Raw genomic sequence first — 17,294 nt, 5'->3', positions numbered from 1 at the left:
AGAGGCAAATCTCTGACATGTAAACCCAGTGGCATAAATAGGTTTGAATTACACGTAGTAATATGTGAAGAACAAGGAACTGTGAAAAGCCAAAGGTTTATTTATTTATTTGTAAAAATCTGTAATCACACATTAAAATCCAAGACAGACTAGAAGAGTCTTAAGCTGCATGGGTTTTGCTTATATAAATTCTCTGATTTATCTCAGCATGTGATGAATTCGATCATCAGTACCATACCCGAGTAAACATACTGAACTATTTGTTTTGCCTATTTTTAATTTCCAGTGCTTCCAGAATCAAGATAGATAAACAAACAAAGAGTAAGAATTCAAAGGAAGAGGGTTTTTTTTTCCTTACCGTTTTCATTTACAAATGTTAAGGGACTTTATAGTGTAGAAATAGAAATGTTGTACATTAACAGCCAGGGCTCATATCACTCAAATGCTTTCGTGTAAAAAAAAAAAAAAAAAAAAAAAAATTATATAGACTGCTATAGGACTCTGAGTCCTTCAATGTCAATGTGGTTTTCCTTGGGTGCAGTAGGTTATGGTAATCCACTTATGTCTCGCATATCGGAGTATCAGGACCTTAGACCCTCTGAAATCACAAGCTGGGTTGGGGAATAACACCATTAGCTAGTATAAATTTGCAGAGCTTCAGAGTTGCTGGGTCTATTCCCCTGTACCCAAGGTTTTGACCCACAGTGAATGGCAGATATGTTGTATTTGGAACAAATTTGATTTTGTTTTTTTACTTACTCTTCCCATTAAAATAACAAACCCAGCACCGATTATAAAATTACCTGGATGATTTAAGCAATTTGTGAATCAAGCAGTGATATTGGAGGAGGAGACTTCTTCAGAATTCATGTTCATCTTTAGAACTGACATCTCTGTTCATGGATGCTTCACAACAGTTACAAATTTGTAATGTTTTCTTTTGCCAGGCATTTGTTTATGCATTACTCTTTCATAAAATGAAAACTAGCGCTCCTTTTTGCATTTTGTAGAATATTATTGTTCTATCAAAGTATTTTTTTCCTTGGTATTGTCTGCATCTTCTATTTCAAATCCTTAAAAAAAAAAAACCAACCCAACATAAAAACCTTGGGCTATTCACAGCTACACATTGCTCACACATTACTCTTTGTGCTGGCCAAAGCTGTTCTTGCCATAGGCTTTATTTTTGGGAAGGCTACACACAAAGAAATTGGGATTACTTTAACAGAAAAATAAACGTTTTAATGTAGGAATAAGAAGAGATTTAATTTAGCCTTAAAATAACTTTCCTATTTAGAGAAAATGATATATTTAAAAATAACAAAGGTCTAATTTCTGGAAGTTCAAGGCAAGTTGCCTTCTTAAAAATAAATGTTCTGACTTCCAAGGCATGTTTTCATCAGAGCCATGGCAAAAAAAAAAAAAAAAAAAAAAAAGAAGAAATAATGCAAAATATACTGGAATGGGATTCCCCAGAACCTTGATTCTGTTCCATGCCATGTCGTTGGCCTGCTGAGCAGCATTAGGCAACTCTTCACCTTTCTGTGTCTTGCTTTGCCCATCTGTAAGAGGGAGATAGTGGTAGTGGTACTCCCTGGAAATGCAGTTTAAGATCTGTGTTAAAATCAGTAAGTAAAAGATGAGCAAATAGTACCATAATATTATTATTAATAATATTTGTCTAGGTCCTTTTTTTTTCTTTTTATGTTTATTTCAAGAGGCCCTGGTGTCGTGGTTTAGCCCCAGTCAGCAACCAAGCACCACACAGCCTTCCCCTGTGGGATGGGGGAGAGAATTGGAAGAGCAGAAATAAGAAAACTCACGGGCTGAGATAAGAACAGTTTAATAACTGAAATAAAATAATAATAATAATAAATTGTAATGAAAAGGAAAACAAGAAGAGAGAGAGAGGAACAAAACGCAGAGAAAAAAACAAGTGATGCAATTGCTCACCACCCGCTGACCGATGCCCAGCCCATCGCTGAGCAGCGATTGCTGCCCCCCGGCCAACGCCCCCCAGTTTCTATACTGAGCACGACATCATATGGTATGGAATAGCCCTTTGGCCAGTTTGGATCAACTATCTCGGCTGTGCCCCCTCCCAGCTTCTTGTGCACCTGGCAGAGCACGGGAAGCTGAAAAGTCCTTGCCTAGTGTAAGCACTACTTAGCAACAACTAAAACATCAGTGTGTTATCAACACTATTCACATACTAAATCCAAAACCCAGCCCTATACCAGCTACTAGGAAGAAAATTAATTCCATCCCAGGTGAAACCAGGACACCTGGTCAAGGAGCTCTGTGTGAGAACCAAGAAGAAAGCTGAGTCACCCCTAGACCCAGCAGATGAGGGACTGCCTGGCTGAAAACACTTAGTCGCAGGAAAGGCCTGGTCCTTTACTTTGTTTCCAAGTCCCACAAAGGTGATTGGGATTTTTGTCATCATCACACAGCTAACAGTAAGACTGTGGCACTTGGTGAAATGCTGGCACTCAGGAGAGTGTTTTAAACCACTGTCAGTTTTTGTCCCTACCTTTTTGGTTTCTTTGCTTTCTCTTTTTGGTTTCGGACATTTGCATCTCATAATTTGAAAGAAATATTTTTTTCCTCATAGAATCTTACATTTCACTCCTTTTAGTTTCCTTAGCAAAAATACAGTTTCAAGCTTTCGATATGAGACCGTGACAAAGTGGTTTTATAGCCAGTACTGAAAGTGACTAAACTTGACAACAATTGTATTTTATGACAACCTCTGCTTTCATGTCCACAGCCTACTTTCCTATTATCAGCTGTGAATTTTTTTTTTCCTCCCCCCATGACTTTTTTCAAACGTGAGCAATTCTGTATCTCTGCACTGACTGGAAACAAATCCTTTTACCAGGAGTGCATTTTAATGGGCAGCATGCTTCACTTAAGTCACCAGAACCTTAACTGTATAATATTCAATTTTTTACCAACCCAGAACCAAAGCTTTTTCTTGAGAGCGATGTTCATAAGAGTAGTGGAAGAATTAGTATTACAGAACTAAACCAGATTAGGAGGGAATGTGAATTAGATTTGGTAACAGATGGTGCCGTGGAAATTAAAGGTGCTTTGCGAATGGAAGCGACAGCAGCTTGCCTCTTTTCCTCTCCTGTCTCTCTCTTTCATGCGCTTGATAGACGGGTATAAATCACAACAATCCCGTCTTGACAGCCAATTTCGAGAATTTGATCTGGTTAAAGACATGGCTTTCCTGCTCCACTCACTGAAACTGGCTGCTATTTTATTTTTATACAGCACCTTGTCATATTTAGGAAAGTGGAATCACCTGCCTCCCTTTAATGAAATTTTCTTTAATTACAGTTTTAGCTCTTTAGTGTTAATTACTTTTCCATTCAGCTTCAGTTCTCAGGCTGTCTCATAGGAATGTATTTCTCTCCCCCACCCACCTCCCTGCACTATTCACGCATATGCTTTCATTTTTCTAAAGATGCTTTTTGTTGTTGGAAGTTGTTGTCAGATCCATTATAATTAGATCCTAATTATCAAAATCATCGTTATTGTGTAGGAAGAGGAAGCGTTGTAAACAACTATTAAAGTTATAGGATCTTGTTCGACAGAGGAGAAACCTTTCAGGATATACGTGAATAATAAACAAGCAAACGGAACGCCCTCCTAAAAACTCTTGTCTGGGAAGCATATAAAGATCTGGATAGCAAACGCTGTCCTTGGAAGGAAAATCCTCCTAGGTTATCTCTCCATACCTATTCCTCCAGTCTCTGATCCCGCATTTTTCGGAAGAGATCAGAATAAAATTCCCCTGCTTCAGTTAGCTTATGTAAATATTCATCTTTACACCTCTCACTCAGGTGTCCAGATAGAAAAATCACTTTTCTGATGTGTGTCAGGATTGACTTATAGTTGCCTTAATACAATTACTTTTTTGTGTTTAAAGCAGCAAGTTTAAGTGAAGAGACTGCTGTGATGCATGGAGACGCTTCTGCCATATGCTAAAAGGTCCGCAGAGTGAAAGAGAAAAATAATGGACTATATCTAAAAAAAATAAAATAAAAACCTCTCAAAGTAAGAGAAGATCCTTAGAGCTGGCAACTAACAGTTGGTAGAAATAAAGCTTCCTACTGGCAGTCAAATCAAATGTAGTAACAACTCAACGACTCCCTGCTGCTAGCTGACAGCATGGTGTAACACACTGGGACAAACATTCACTTAAACACTGATTGCAGGAAAACGTCATTTTCCAACTCACCAAGTAGCTTTTTGGTTGCTTGTGCATGCGGGCGTGTATGTGTAGGGGGGATTTAAAACCGGTGGCGTGTAGCTGGGAGGACAGGACACACTCAGGAGCCAGCTGAGTGAGGGGGTGGGAGAAGGATCACTTGCTTTAAGTTTTAGTCCTGAGTCTTTTAAGACACTCGCTCTCTGATACTATTTCTGGCATGTTCTTTCTAATTGCATCTCCAATTTAACAGAGCTTGGCTGGCAAATTATAATTCTTCTGTTACAAATCTGCAGAAAATCAGTGAGGGAACTGGGTGGGGAGACAGGTACACAGTGTGCACACACCTACACTCTGCCGTTCAGCGATGGAAGGAAATAGCTGCTAGAAATCACGAAAAATCCAATGATGCAAACTTTGACTCTCTCGAGACTGAAGGCATTTTCTTGTCTTCTTTTTCCGTTTGGAAAGTGATGAATGACAGCTATGTCTCTCTGATCTGTAGTACTGGCTTTCCGACTGGTGCAAGTAACTGCTTTTGATGCTGTAATCATTTCAAAATAATCCCTCCTTAGAAAGCCTGTTATGTTCTTGAATAAATCTTTACTTATTTTTGTAGTTTTGTATTTTTCTCCCTTGAAGTAGCATTTTATTTTCTTTTGCTATTTCAGTTGATGTCTCTTAATAAAAAGAATACTCACAATTAATAATTAGACAACTCCTTGAAACTTTACCATGTCGTCTGGGGACTCTGCCTGATACCACTGGAGTATAACCGCAAGTAAAATGATGTTCCATCAGAGAAAAACACCTAACTTCTTAACCAGAGATTTGCAGTCTTCCACATGTGATGTGAAGTAAAAGTGTTAGGCTGCAGTTTGAAAATAGAGTAATAAAATCTTACTCTTCCTGATCAATATACTGATTTCCATATGATGAAACTTGGCTGTCATTCTAGTAGTCACATCACAGCCTTTTGGTTGAAGCTGTTTGGGCATGGGAGGTCTCTTAGCGTGAGTTTGTGCAGCTCTCCAGGCACTGAAGAGCTGACTCATTTGAGGCATGTTAAGTACTGTAGCAACGTGTAACGTTAGGCTAGAAACCAGTAAACGAGAGAAGGTAAGTCTGAAGTTTTCTAATGATATGGTTGTAACTCAAACAACAGCCATGTTCTAACTGTGCAAAAATGTTAGAAACACAGAAGAAGAGGAGAAACGTAAAAATTAAGTAGGAATATGAAGTATTTACTGACGTTTAAGTTGTATCAGAACTATACTATGTACACAACATACCAAATCATACATTTCTTTTATGTAAAACTTTCAGGCATTCCAGAATGATTTTCATTTAAAGTGACATCTACTTCTTGTCTTGCCTTCTTTTCAGTATTTGCCTTTTTTTTTAAGTGTTTGAAAACTGAATCATCAGAGCATACCAAAAAAGTATCTTTTTCTGCTTGAAATACATGAAATCTGTAGAAGTAGGCAAGTCTTTTCTGCAGGAAGCTTTCTTTGGTGATGGCCTGCTAGTAGTAGTGCATAACACAGCTGATAGAATATTTGTTGCGTACACATGTGCAAAAAGAAAGGTCAGTTTTGTGATTTTTATATCAGCTTTATTTTTCTTTATTTTTTTTGCCTTTCAGTTGGAGGTTGGTTGGTTTGTTTGTTTTTGTAAATGTGTTGCAGTGACACATATTGGATGCATTGGACAACTGTGTTACTGAGGGCTGGCACCTCTTCAGATGTCTGGTGTTTTGGCTCAAAGGTGCAAGGTCTTTGAGTATTCTTCCCTGTTTACTTTTTGTTCCCAAAAGAGTGCCTGATGTAAAGAATAATCATTTTGCAGTCTGAAAAGATTTAAATTCTGTTGGCTCTAAGTGCTTCAGCTTTTAAATTCAGAAGAGTAATGTTACGGTCTGTCAAACCATAGGATCTGTATGCTGCAGAGCTTGTGCATGTCTAAGGATACATTTAATTAAGCCAGCATTAGTGCATCTATACAGACTTATTAAAACACTTAGTTTGTCTCAATAATATTGATTAAATAGCAGTAGTTTGTTTAATCTAAGTGTATTTTTGCTATTACTACGCTACTTCCAAGTAATCAGGGTAATAGTCATCATCAGTGAAATATCACGTTAGTTATGAAGTAATGCCATAAGAATTGATTTAGACTTGGCAGGAAAGGAAGGCTTTCTGTCATATAGTGCCAAAGCCCGATTTGGACTATTAGAATGAGAGTTTTAAACATAATTTCTGTTCGTATAAACAGGGTGTGTTTTATAGGCTTATAGGTTATTCCATACTCTGAGTATCCATTATATCAAGGAACACCTCAGACAGTTAATTATGCAAAACATCATGTAAGTAATTACACAGTATTATTATGCATTTAACAGTTTTATTGATTTGCCAGTTGCTCACTTACAGTATTTAGAGCTATAAACAAGAGAAGCTCACCCTCAGTTGAAATAAGTCCAAGGAAATGAGCTAAAGATAAATGACACTAGTATGCATTGTTGCATCAGATGTAATCCTTAAATGTAGAAGCTGTCAACAGTGATAATTTGCAACACATTGGGGTATCTCAGGATCATTTCCTTCTTGTTAACAAAGTTTATCAACCAGGAAGCACAGGGAATCAATGTGAAATAGAAAGGGAAGCAATAATGAATATTTATACACTGGAGGGGAGGGAGGGGAGTTTAAAATAATTCCCCCTGATTTTGGAGGGTCTGCAGCAGTGGCAAGCAAGTCAGCCACTTGAAAATTTTGCTTTTTAAAAGCAGCACAGAAAACAAACTAAGTGCAGCCTCTCACATTAGGTGCAAATGTGAAGGGCCTCAGATAATGGCTTGTTTTGTTAAGCTAAAAATGACCACGCAGTAGTGTAGTCTTCCACTGCCTTGTGCGTAGGAAGTGCTTTAGCAGAGCTTGGTAGATTGCATACAGAGCAATAATAACTGTTTGGGAAGCTGGATCCTCTGTCAGCAATCATCAGCTAACTCAGGCCACTGCTGGTAACAACATGATGGCTTCAAGCATTGCTGCTTCTGTTCCGGCTGCTAGTGGCTATGACAGCTGCTCTGGAAGAAGTCATTGGCTTGCTTTGCTTTCCCTTACCAAGGTGAAGTGGTGAAGGTTTCAGGAAAACATAAAAGAAGGAAGAAATTACAAAAAACAATGAAACTTTCAACGTTTGTTTTTTTTAAAAAAACAAACACCAAACAAAAAACCCCACCGCAGCCGTGCTGTTTTGCACAGGGTACTCTTTACTACATGGTGGTACGTGTGCGTTCATTAATAAAGACCTAATGCGTAATAACAGTTTTGTTTGTGCATGCATGGGACAAGATTAGCAATACTTTGCAATTAAAGATCTCATCCACTAGGTTAACCAAGCGGGCCTTACGATATTTCTTATTAAAAGAAGAAATCCTTTCTTTTCCTTCCCCCAACTAAGCCAGTGCACCTTTAATGCAATGATGATATGTTAGACCCAGCAGTTGTCAAAGCATCGTATTACTGTGATGCCATAATGACACCCTGTCTCTGTAAAGTAGTCATGTTTTCTCAAATCACACGTTGCACCGTTGATTTCTGACATGACACTTCATTCAGTCACTTTTCTTCGGCATCTCCATTCTCTGACAATAGCAGCTGGTGCCCATTTTCCTACTAAGTGATTCACATTTTTGCCACTCTACTAGAGTGCAATTAGCTGAAGCAGAAAAAAATGCTCAATGTAAAGCAGGTTGGCTGAAATTGTTACTCAGCTCTTTTACAGGACCCGGTGAAAGTCTTGAGGTGTTGTCGTGGGCATCGGTGCAAGAAGCAACATTTTCATTTCTTTCTACAGAAACATTTTTTCCCCTCTTATATTCAGAGAAGCAGAGTATAGGAAATCACTGGAACGTGCTGCGCTGTTTTCTGTCTACTGATTTTGGTAAAGACCTGTGAAATGATACCGAAAGTAAGCACAGTATTTGGGAGGAAATGTGGTCTGTACGGTCAAAGCAAGGAGCTGGCTTCTATTCCTGAGTCTGCTACAGACTGTGTCACCTAGACCAAGACTTCTTTCATGCATTGGTTTCAATAGTTAAAGTGTGAGGATAACAAGTTAAGACCTTTTTGGTCGACATCCATGTGAGTTAGAGGAATGTATTGGAGGAAAATCAGATGGATTGCACTGTTAGCGTAAAAAGTACCTGAGGTGTGCATAGTAACACCTGCCTTGCTGATGCTCCTACATAGTAGCTGTCATTAAAAATGTCAACTGCTAACAACCTATTCTGACATTTATGGAAATAGGGTAATTCTCTCTTCAAGAAAAGAAAACTTCGTGTGCAGGTAAAAGTGGACTTTTGTGTTGGTCTATAATAAAGGTGCTCACGCTAATTATTGTTACTAATTATGACTGTCACTGAAACCACCAGTGCAGCTCTGAAGTAGTGAATGATGCTGTAAGCAGAGCTTTTCCTACTTGAAAAGGGAGCATGAAATGTGTTCATGGATTATGAAGTATTGGCATGTTGTTTTGACCTCCTTTAGGTATTGGTAATAAGGGAGATGAAGGCAGAGTAACTTTCTGAACCAGTTGCATGTATGGGTGGAATATAAAGAGCTCCCAGTGGCTTAAATGGAAAGGCTTTCTTTTTTAAGGCTATATACTGTAATCAGATGCAGTTAATTTTTGCACTACACTTGTATATTGATACTGATTTAGCCAGTGTCAGCACTGTCAATATCATTAGTAATGTGCCAGGTAGATGGAAATATGAATGTGATTGCATTAATAAATTCTTAATATATTCAACCTTTCATAAGCACATAGCGTTACAATTTATTCGCTGTTGTTTAAGACCATTTTAAAGCAGGAGTTGCATATTGAAGTGCTCTGTCATTGTACCTTTCTGCCAGCAGTGACTGGCTTCAGGTCTTACTTAAATGAAGAGGTTGTGAAGTAAATTTAGTAGAGGTGTGAAGAGTCATGCTATATATTGCATATTACTTAAGGCTTGCAGCACCCTATGTAGTTTCTCTTATATATGGGCATGGAAATACTCTAGAGCCAATTAGTTACTTTCCCTAAAGCTACTGAAAGGAGAGCTTACCTGAGAGGTACCAGTTGTTAAAAGACTTACCTGAGAACAGCCCACCACAAATGGAGCTGCCATTTATTTGACTTAAAATCTAGTAAAGAAAAAAAACAACCCCACCAAGGCTTTAAAATAAATACTGTACGTTTTTATATGACACATGTTATTTCTATTCATAAACCTTAACTAAATTTAGATTTTTATTAATCCAATGTGACCTAAAAATTTTGCATTAACAGCACAATGTGGAATTGGGCTTATTCTCTTTGAATGCAGATAAAGCCATCATCTTGAAAATAGCTCTTTCTGACAAAAAGGTGTTCTTTTGAAATAAAGTCTTTCTCACTACATTCCTCTTAGAGTTAATGTGAATTTTAGTGCCTCTAATTTTAGATTGAAGTGAGGTCTAGAATAAAACCCACTGGCTGACAATTGAATTTATAGATAGTTGTGAATATTTCAGGCTTGAATAATAGAGCTGTAGAATTTCAGACACAGAGAGGAAGAGAGAATTAAGCTTCACCTGTAGTTTTAGACTATAATGCAATGGTGTCTAGGAATTCTTCAGTGTAACGAGCTAAGTAGTAATTAGGAGGGAACTGAGGGAGGGATTTTACAGAGATCTAGCTTAGGCATTATTCCAAATGTTCAGCATGATAATTTGATGGTGGTCCCACCTGCCATCCGTATAAGATGGCTCTTGAATTACTTTAGTTCAGATGTGGTACCTTAACGAAGGAGTGAAAGCAGTAGGTGTCTGTTGCCCACCCACCGCTAGTACCCAGCCTTGTCTCTGGTTCACCTTCTTCAGGGGACTGAGAAAGTTTTTGTTCTCAGAGTCAGGCGCTGTTGTTTTCGCTTTTCCTTGGAATGGTTAATGTTTTAACTGCATTTGTGCTTTGCTAGCATGCACCAGTCCAGTCTGTACCATTTAAGCTGTAGCCAAAAGCAGCTTTATCTTGGTTAGGACCGGAACCTGCTACTTCAGAAGCATCAGCAGACTGGCTTTAGCCTAAGCAGCACTGGTGATCAGATTTTAATGCTTGTAGAACTGAGATTATATTTTGGTTCTGACCGCTTGGAGTGGGAGATATCCACTTTTGCACTGGCTAAGACAACATGCATTTGGACAACTCATTAATTGCAAATGTTTTTTCTGGGAAGGGAAGGGTGACATTTGAGCTCATTATTGCACAAATTAGAAAAAAAAAAAAGGGCAGTGGGAGTCTTGGGCAAGAACCTGCCATCGAGCTGGTTATGACAGACTGTAGGCAGTGACTCCTACTGCTGTATTTTGAGACTTTATATGTGGAATCTCAGCAGCAGGGAGATGAAAAGAAGACCAAGCACCTGGTTAGTCAATAAAAGGACCTTAGTGTATAGAAAAATAATGTAAAAAATAAGTTGGTAGAATGTGAAAGTTAATTGATATTTTTAATTGTAGCTGTATAAAATTCAGTGTCAAAGAAAGGGAGGGAGAGACAGAGAGACACCATGTTTTAGTACCCTAATAACTTCTAACTCTAGTCTAAGATCATAATGTATGTGAGAGCGGTCCAGTAATTATAAGGTAATAAGTGGAGTGGTGGTGTAAGTGCTCTAAATTAAAAGGAATTCGCAGAGCTGCTGTAAGTCAGTGCCGACCCGCTTTCTTTCAAACGTTGACTTGAGAAAAGTGCTTAGCCCAGAGTGCAAGTAGAGAGACAAGAGAGAGCTATCTATTAATTACAGCACTCATTAACAGTGACGGCTACAAGGCAGCAGATGCAGAAGAAAAGGCACATGCTACTGCAGGCTGGCAAGGGGATTCCCCCCCTCCAGTTCTTGAGGAAAGGACAACACAAGCAGGTGGTCCAATGTAATAAGATATTTTCACGGCTTTAACCTTCCCATTTCCTTGGTTTATTTGCTGACACCAGATAGCTTGCTCCTTCCCCCTCCCCAAATAAGTACTGATTTTCAGTTTGGAGGGTAACACTTCTGCACATCAATCTGTTTCCCACATTCACATGTCACTTGTTTTCAATAGAATTTTACAGTAAAAATCACAACAATTGAGAGGACCTAAATAAGAACCATGGGCACTGATTTTAGGGTAAACTTCATCCTAGGCAGATATTTTTAATGAAGGGTCAGGCTTTGATCTTGGTTACCCTCATTGGAGAGGAAGCTCTGGATTTATGTCTGTTTCCCATTGGTGAATTTGATTCCAGATCTTGAAGTAGAAATTGATTTTTTTTTTTTTTTTTTAACACGAAAAGGTGAAAAAATGAAGACAAGATCTCAAAAATTACTTTAGACAGTTAAGTCAGTCAAATTGTCTGGACTCATGCGTTTGCTCTGAAAACATGAATCTGTAGCTCCAGGTGGGTGGCCTTATGGGGAAGTTGCTTTTCTGCTGAAAATGTTTCTAGAGAAATGCTCGTAACTGTCATCTGTACTTTGGCAGCTTCTGAGAGTACTGTCAAGAAAATGCTGGGCAGGCCATTTGCTACTGTGGTCTCATAGTCACAGATGTAGAAAATAAAGATAGTATCTGATTCGGAGCTTTCTAATTATTATTTTTGTCCCTTGTTCTCCCTAAAATATGTTTAAAAATAATAAAAAAACTTGAGGATGGAAAAGACAAAGAAGATTTTTTGTTGTTTTTTTTTTTTTTTTCCCCCCTGTAGAAGGCACTGATTTGTCAGATCAAATGTTATATGATTTTATTTCAGATGCTTAATTCTGAAAATGTGAGAACTGGGAAGTAAGACAGAATCTCACCTTCTGAAAGACAAAACTTCTATCTAAAATTTCCTCTAGTATATTTTTTTAAATCCAAGAATGGAATACGTAAAATGTCAGATCCTATAGAGGATAATGGCTAGAAAGTAGTTGCAGCCAGAGCTGATGAATCATTTCACTTAGATTTTGTGAAAAAGGAGTCCAGCCTTAATTATTTGTTAGAATTCCCAGTTGATGTGCTACTCCGTTACTAAATAGCTTTATCTATAATAAAGCAATATTAATAAAGAAAAAAAAAAAGACTGTGGGAGACTTACTCTTCAGTTCTGGGATCAGATCAATCGATGATGAATACATGCTTTTGTCAAGACACTTGACTAAATACTAATTACAGAGCAGAACATTTATGTGCTCAAACTTGGAAATATTTGTTCCTTACAATGATGGAATTTACAGAAAGAAAGTACCGATGGAAAAAGGAAGACATTCAATAGCCAAGTCATCTAATAGGATTTTCTTAAATTTTGTGACTTGCTAGATGACAAGTTCAGAATTTAGAGTTGATGTGAAGTTGACGTGTAGCCTAGAGGGCAGGTGGAGGGGACAACAGATGGATTTGGTCTCTTTAAAGTTTTTGTTTACTGCCTGTCTGGAGCTTTGACAAAGCTCTGTCATGCCCTTATGCTGATTACCTTCATGTAAAACAAGAGGTATTGACTAATGAATGAATGATGTGCAGTCCCTAACCCTTCCAGAGCAGCCTTAAAGAGCACTGTCTTTAATACACAGATTCTTCTTTCTCTCTCCCCACTACAGGCTTCTCTGCAGAATGTCAAGCAAAGATCGACACATTGATTCTAGCTGTTCGTCGTACATCAAGACGGAACCGTCGAGCCCTGCCTCTCTGACGGACAGCATCAACCACCATAGCCCTGGTGGCTCCTCAGACGCCAGCGGGAGCTACAGTTCCACCATGAATGGACATCAGAACGGGCTGGACTCACCTCCCCTCTACCCTTCGGCCACAGGGCTTGGGGGCAATGGGCCGGTCAGGAAACGGTATGACGACTGCTCCAGTACCATCGCTGAAGATTCACAAACCAAGTGTGAATATATGCTGAACTCGATGCCCAAAAGACTGTGTTTGGTGTGTGGTGACATTGCATCAGGGTACCACTACGGAGTGGCTTCCTGTGAGGCCTGCAAGGCTTTCTTCAAGAGGACAATTCAAGGTTGGTTATTCTTTAAACTTCTTTTCTTTCTTTTGCTCAAAGTGCAATCCTTGACTAAATCCTGTTAGGACTTCAGACTGTACCTTTTCATTCTTCATAGTGTTTGGTCCTACAGATGCTACTCATGAAAAAGCCCCTTTGGGCTTCTTTAGGAGCTCTGTCTGTCATGTTAAGCCCACTGCCACGTTTATTTTGATTATGAAAAATAGAAAAACCCTGGAGCCATCCGGTGCACGTTCAGGTTTGTTTTCTGTATGAGTTTCTCATGGATTCTCATAAATTATTGTTGCGAAGAAAACTGATTATTTTCTGAAGGTTGTCGTGGATGCCTCTTGAACACACCTTGTGCCTGGTACACAGGGATTATGCTTGGGTTTTGCTCCTAGTTACACCACTACCATACTTAAATTGTTACAGAAATCCAGTTTATTTTTGTTAAAGCAGCAGTGCATTTAAAATTGGAACAAAATGCAATGGTGTAGTGCTTTGTGCATATCAGTGTATTAGTAACTGGTCTTTCACCCATACGATATACAGTGGCCTTAAACAAGTTCAACAAATATCTGTAAGATCACATTCTAAGGAGAATAAGTTGGCAGCTTTTGGTCTCTGCCCAGTACTTTGTACTAATCTGCTCTTGATACCTGTTAGAAATACATCACATATTTTGGCATAAATTAGTGCGAATAGGATAATTTGCATGACCCCTCATTCTAGCTTCAGAACCAATGGAGACAAAATAACCTTCTACTTTGATTTAGATATCATCCTTTCAAGTAAAATTGAAGGTGCTTTATTTAAAGAACGTGAGGCCAAGCTTGGCCTGTACAGGAATATAGTGTCACATTAAATTAAATTCAAACTTCAGAGACTAAAATTAGGTTGCTAAGTCCAAATTTAAGCTCTTCAATAAAACCTGCTTGATTTTCATAGATGTTGAGCACCTGGAATTCTCAGGAAAGACAATGCAGTCTGGTGGTATACTTTTCTTTTTAAAAATGAGTTATGATAAGGAGTGTAAACTTAGTTTCAGTTTGTAATTTCACACAACCCAAAATTTGAAGCATTTGGTCAAGATTTCTTAAATATAGTACTTCCACATTTAATGTAAAGTTATTAAGGAAAAATAATGACTGTTATTTTAATTTATCCATTGCTGAGGCAATGGCCATTTTATTCTCCTCTCATCCATTTTGCTACTGGGGGATTTGGGCCTTCTGCCAGCATGAAGTACCCATTTTATGATGGCCATATAGCCACTAAAAAGAAACATTAGACTTCAGTTGTTCTAATGAGGCTGACTGTTACAATATTTGCAACCAGTAAGCAAACATACCTGTGAGGATTCCTGGTGGCCTGGTTCCTACATAAAATGAGTGTGTATGCAGAAACAGTGCTCATTTCAAGTCTTTGTTTTGGAAAAAGTAAAAAAAGAGGTAGGTGATTTCACTTGAGCTTCAAGAACATTTTCAGAAAAGCTCAAAAAAATGTTTCCACTGAAGCAATTTGTATTTTGTGGTTGCTAAACTTCAAGCACCAACTTAAACTAGCAACTCCATTTTTATAACTTTGTTTTTATAAATGGTAATTAATTGCTATGTAACTGCTGTCCTACAGAACTGAATTCATGCACGGTTATTTTAGTTGCATTTTGAGCATGAAAAAATGCCACAGAAATGTTAACTGATTAAAGTGTTGAGTTCTGGCAGTAATAGGTAGCCTGCAATTTTACACCGCACCACAGACAGCAAGTTTCTGGGCATGGAAGCACAAGACAGGGACGTCATTCTCCAGATTAGCAACCTGGACTTGGCCAGGCAGCTCAAGTTAGAACTGGCAGCTGTGCAAAAAGTCTCAGTACAGTTAGAGCACTAGCTGCATCAGCAGGTGACAGTGCTGTGAAGACAAAAAAAAAATGCAGTAAGGCAAAACCAAGCATTGAATGGAAAAGCAATAATGAAGAAACTAAGAATAGGAAATATGTTACCATCATAATGTCATGGCAGCATCTTCGGTAATGGTGCTCACTAAACTGACACAACTACTAAGAGTTTTCAGATACCGTCCAAAATAATGGAAGCTACTTACTTTGGTGAATCAAACCCTGGATTGTGGTAGGTGACAAGTATATAAGAAAAAGGTACTCCTCATGTTTTGAATGGGCAAATTCTACCTTTAAGCTTGCATGAAGAATAAGTCCTCAGAGTTTGTTTTGCTCTAAATGATAGAATTTGGTCCCAGCGTTCCTAGGGGTTGTTCTTCCCTGTACCATTTCACTTTCTGGTTCATATCACATTCTTTCTCTGCTTGTTTTTAAAACAAGTTGATTACTGCATAACTGCAAATAAGAAGACACAAAACACAAAAACCCCAAGGAATTTATAAATACAGAATAGTAGACCAGAGTACCTGAAGAGTCAAATATTGTAACTGTGCATATGTAAGGATAACATGTCTTGGTTCAAGGAATTGCTTATTTTAAATGCTAATAATTTAATTCTGATGGGTACTTAATTATAATTATAGATTCAGTGAAAAAGAACGTTTGACTTCCCAAACCTTTCTTGTTTATCATTCATGAGGTACTAAATTAGCTCAGACTTGTACAACCTAAGTGCTACTCCTGTTGAAGTCACGGGCAAAACTGTTCTGACTCCAGTGAGAGCAAGGCTGAGCTGATACAGCTCGATTATGAAGCACATCTTGTGTTCGCGTCAGGCCTGATGTCCTTTCCACTAAGTCAATGGGAGTCTTTCCATTCTTTCCATTTCAAAGGAGTCTTTTGAAATCTCAGCAGGTGAAAGCCACAGGCAGCTGTTCAGAGAGCCAGCACAGTATCTGTACATCACCAGCATCTTATATAAGACAGAAGTGAAGTCCATCACAGGATACCTGGTAGCCCCTTAGACGAGGCGAATTTCGCTCTAGCGTAGAGTATACACCTGTTTTTAAGGGTAATGGAGATTATCATTCCCTTTCAGATGAGAGCAATTTAGTCTAAAAAATGTCCGTTCCTGGCTGATGGATTTCTCCTCTTCTTCTTCCTGCCTCTTGCAATCCCTGCTAATTTCCTTAAAAGTAAAGAAATTAAATGAACCCTGTCTTGAATTATAAGACAAAGTAATTTTGTCTTTTTTTAATATATATTTTTAACATAGCACAGAAGTACGTTTGGGGATGTGGTAAAGAATGCATAGATTATGATAAAAATCAGTAATATTAGAAAAAATTAGAAACAAGAAATTACCTGTCTGAAAAACCAAAACAAAACCCAACAAAAAACCAGCTCAATATATAAATTGGTGTTTTCTTAGGTCATAGTAGAATCTAATGGTGTTCTGCCCCCTTTTGTGACATGTAAGGGATGGGAGAACTGGATGTTCTCTCTGCTCAGCCTGGTACTCACTCAGCTGCAGCTCTCAGTTTGCTTCTGGGATAATTTACATGGTGGCTGATTGCAAACGTATCACAGAAACACACACACAGCCAAATCTCCCCAAAATTGGCTTAACGTCAGGGATAGTAGAAAATAGCAACGTCTAAATATAGTTACAGGTCCATCGATTTTTAGGGTCTCTCTGCAGTTTTTGCTGTGCACTGTATTATCTTGAAAACTCCAAGCTTTCATTAAAAGAAAGAGAGAAAAAAAAAATTTTAGTTGTCAGCTGGGTGCAAAGTCTTGTGTTCAGTACAGAGGTCTTGTACTTACTAGATATTTTGTAGTGAATATTTAGTGTAAATACATTTCTCATCATCTTTATTTGCTCAGTTATCATAAAGACTAGTAAGTACACATTTTGCATTAATAATATGTAATTACTCTCAGTGCCTGTAACTTAAACATTTCTGCAAGTGGATTGAGATGATATTCTTGCTTTCAGTAGAAGGATGGTAGGACTTACAGATTCAAAGACAGTTTACTGTTTTGTTTTATTTTAGCCTTCATCTCTCTAAAATAATGGCCTACACCTAGACAACTTTCTTCCTCCATCCTTCCAAATCTTCAGAACTGTCA

At 38.2% G+C, this 17,294-nt stretch overlaps 1 protein-coding gene across 14 annotated transcripts in view; it reads left to right on the top strand.

Moving 5' to 3' along the window:
- ESRRG (estrogen related receptor gamma) overlaps positions 1-17,294 on the top strand; it is a 392,081-nt gene that overhangs the window by 248,507 nt on the left and 126,280 nt on the right. For all 14 annotated transcript variants that reach the window (XM_072856952.1, XM_072856949.1, XM_072856950.1 and 11 more), the window contains one exon: positions 12,864-13,279. In XM_072856952.1, the coding sequence (XP_072713053.1) occupies positions 12,877-13,279 (403 nt within the window). In that variant the 5' untranslated portion in view covers positions 12,864-12,876. The remainder of the gene's footprint in view (positions 1-12,863; positions 13,280-17,294) is intronic.

This window comes from Ciconia boyciana, chromosome 3 (genome assembly GCF_034638445.1).
Source record: "Ciconia boyciana chromosome 3, ASM3463844v1, whole genome shotgun sequence".
NCBI lineage: Eukaryota > Metazoa > Chordata > Aves > Ciconiiformes > Ciconiidae > Ciconia > Ciconia boyciana.
This window is presented reverse-complemented; position numbering and strand designations above follow the sequence as displayed.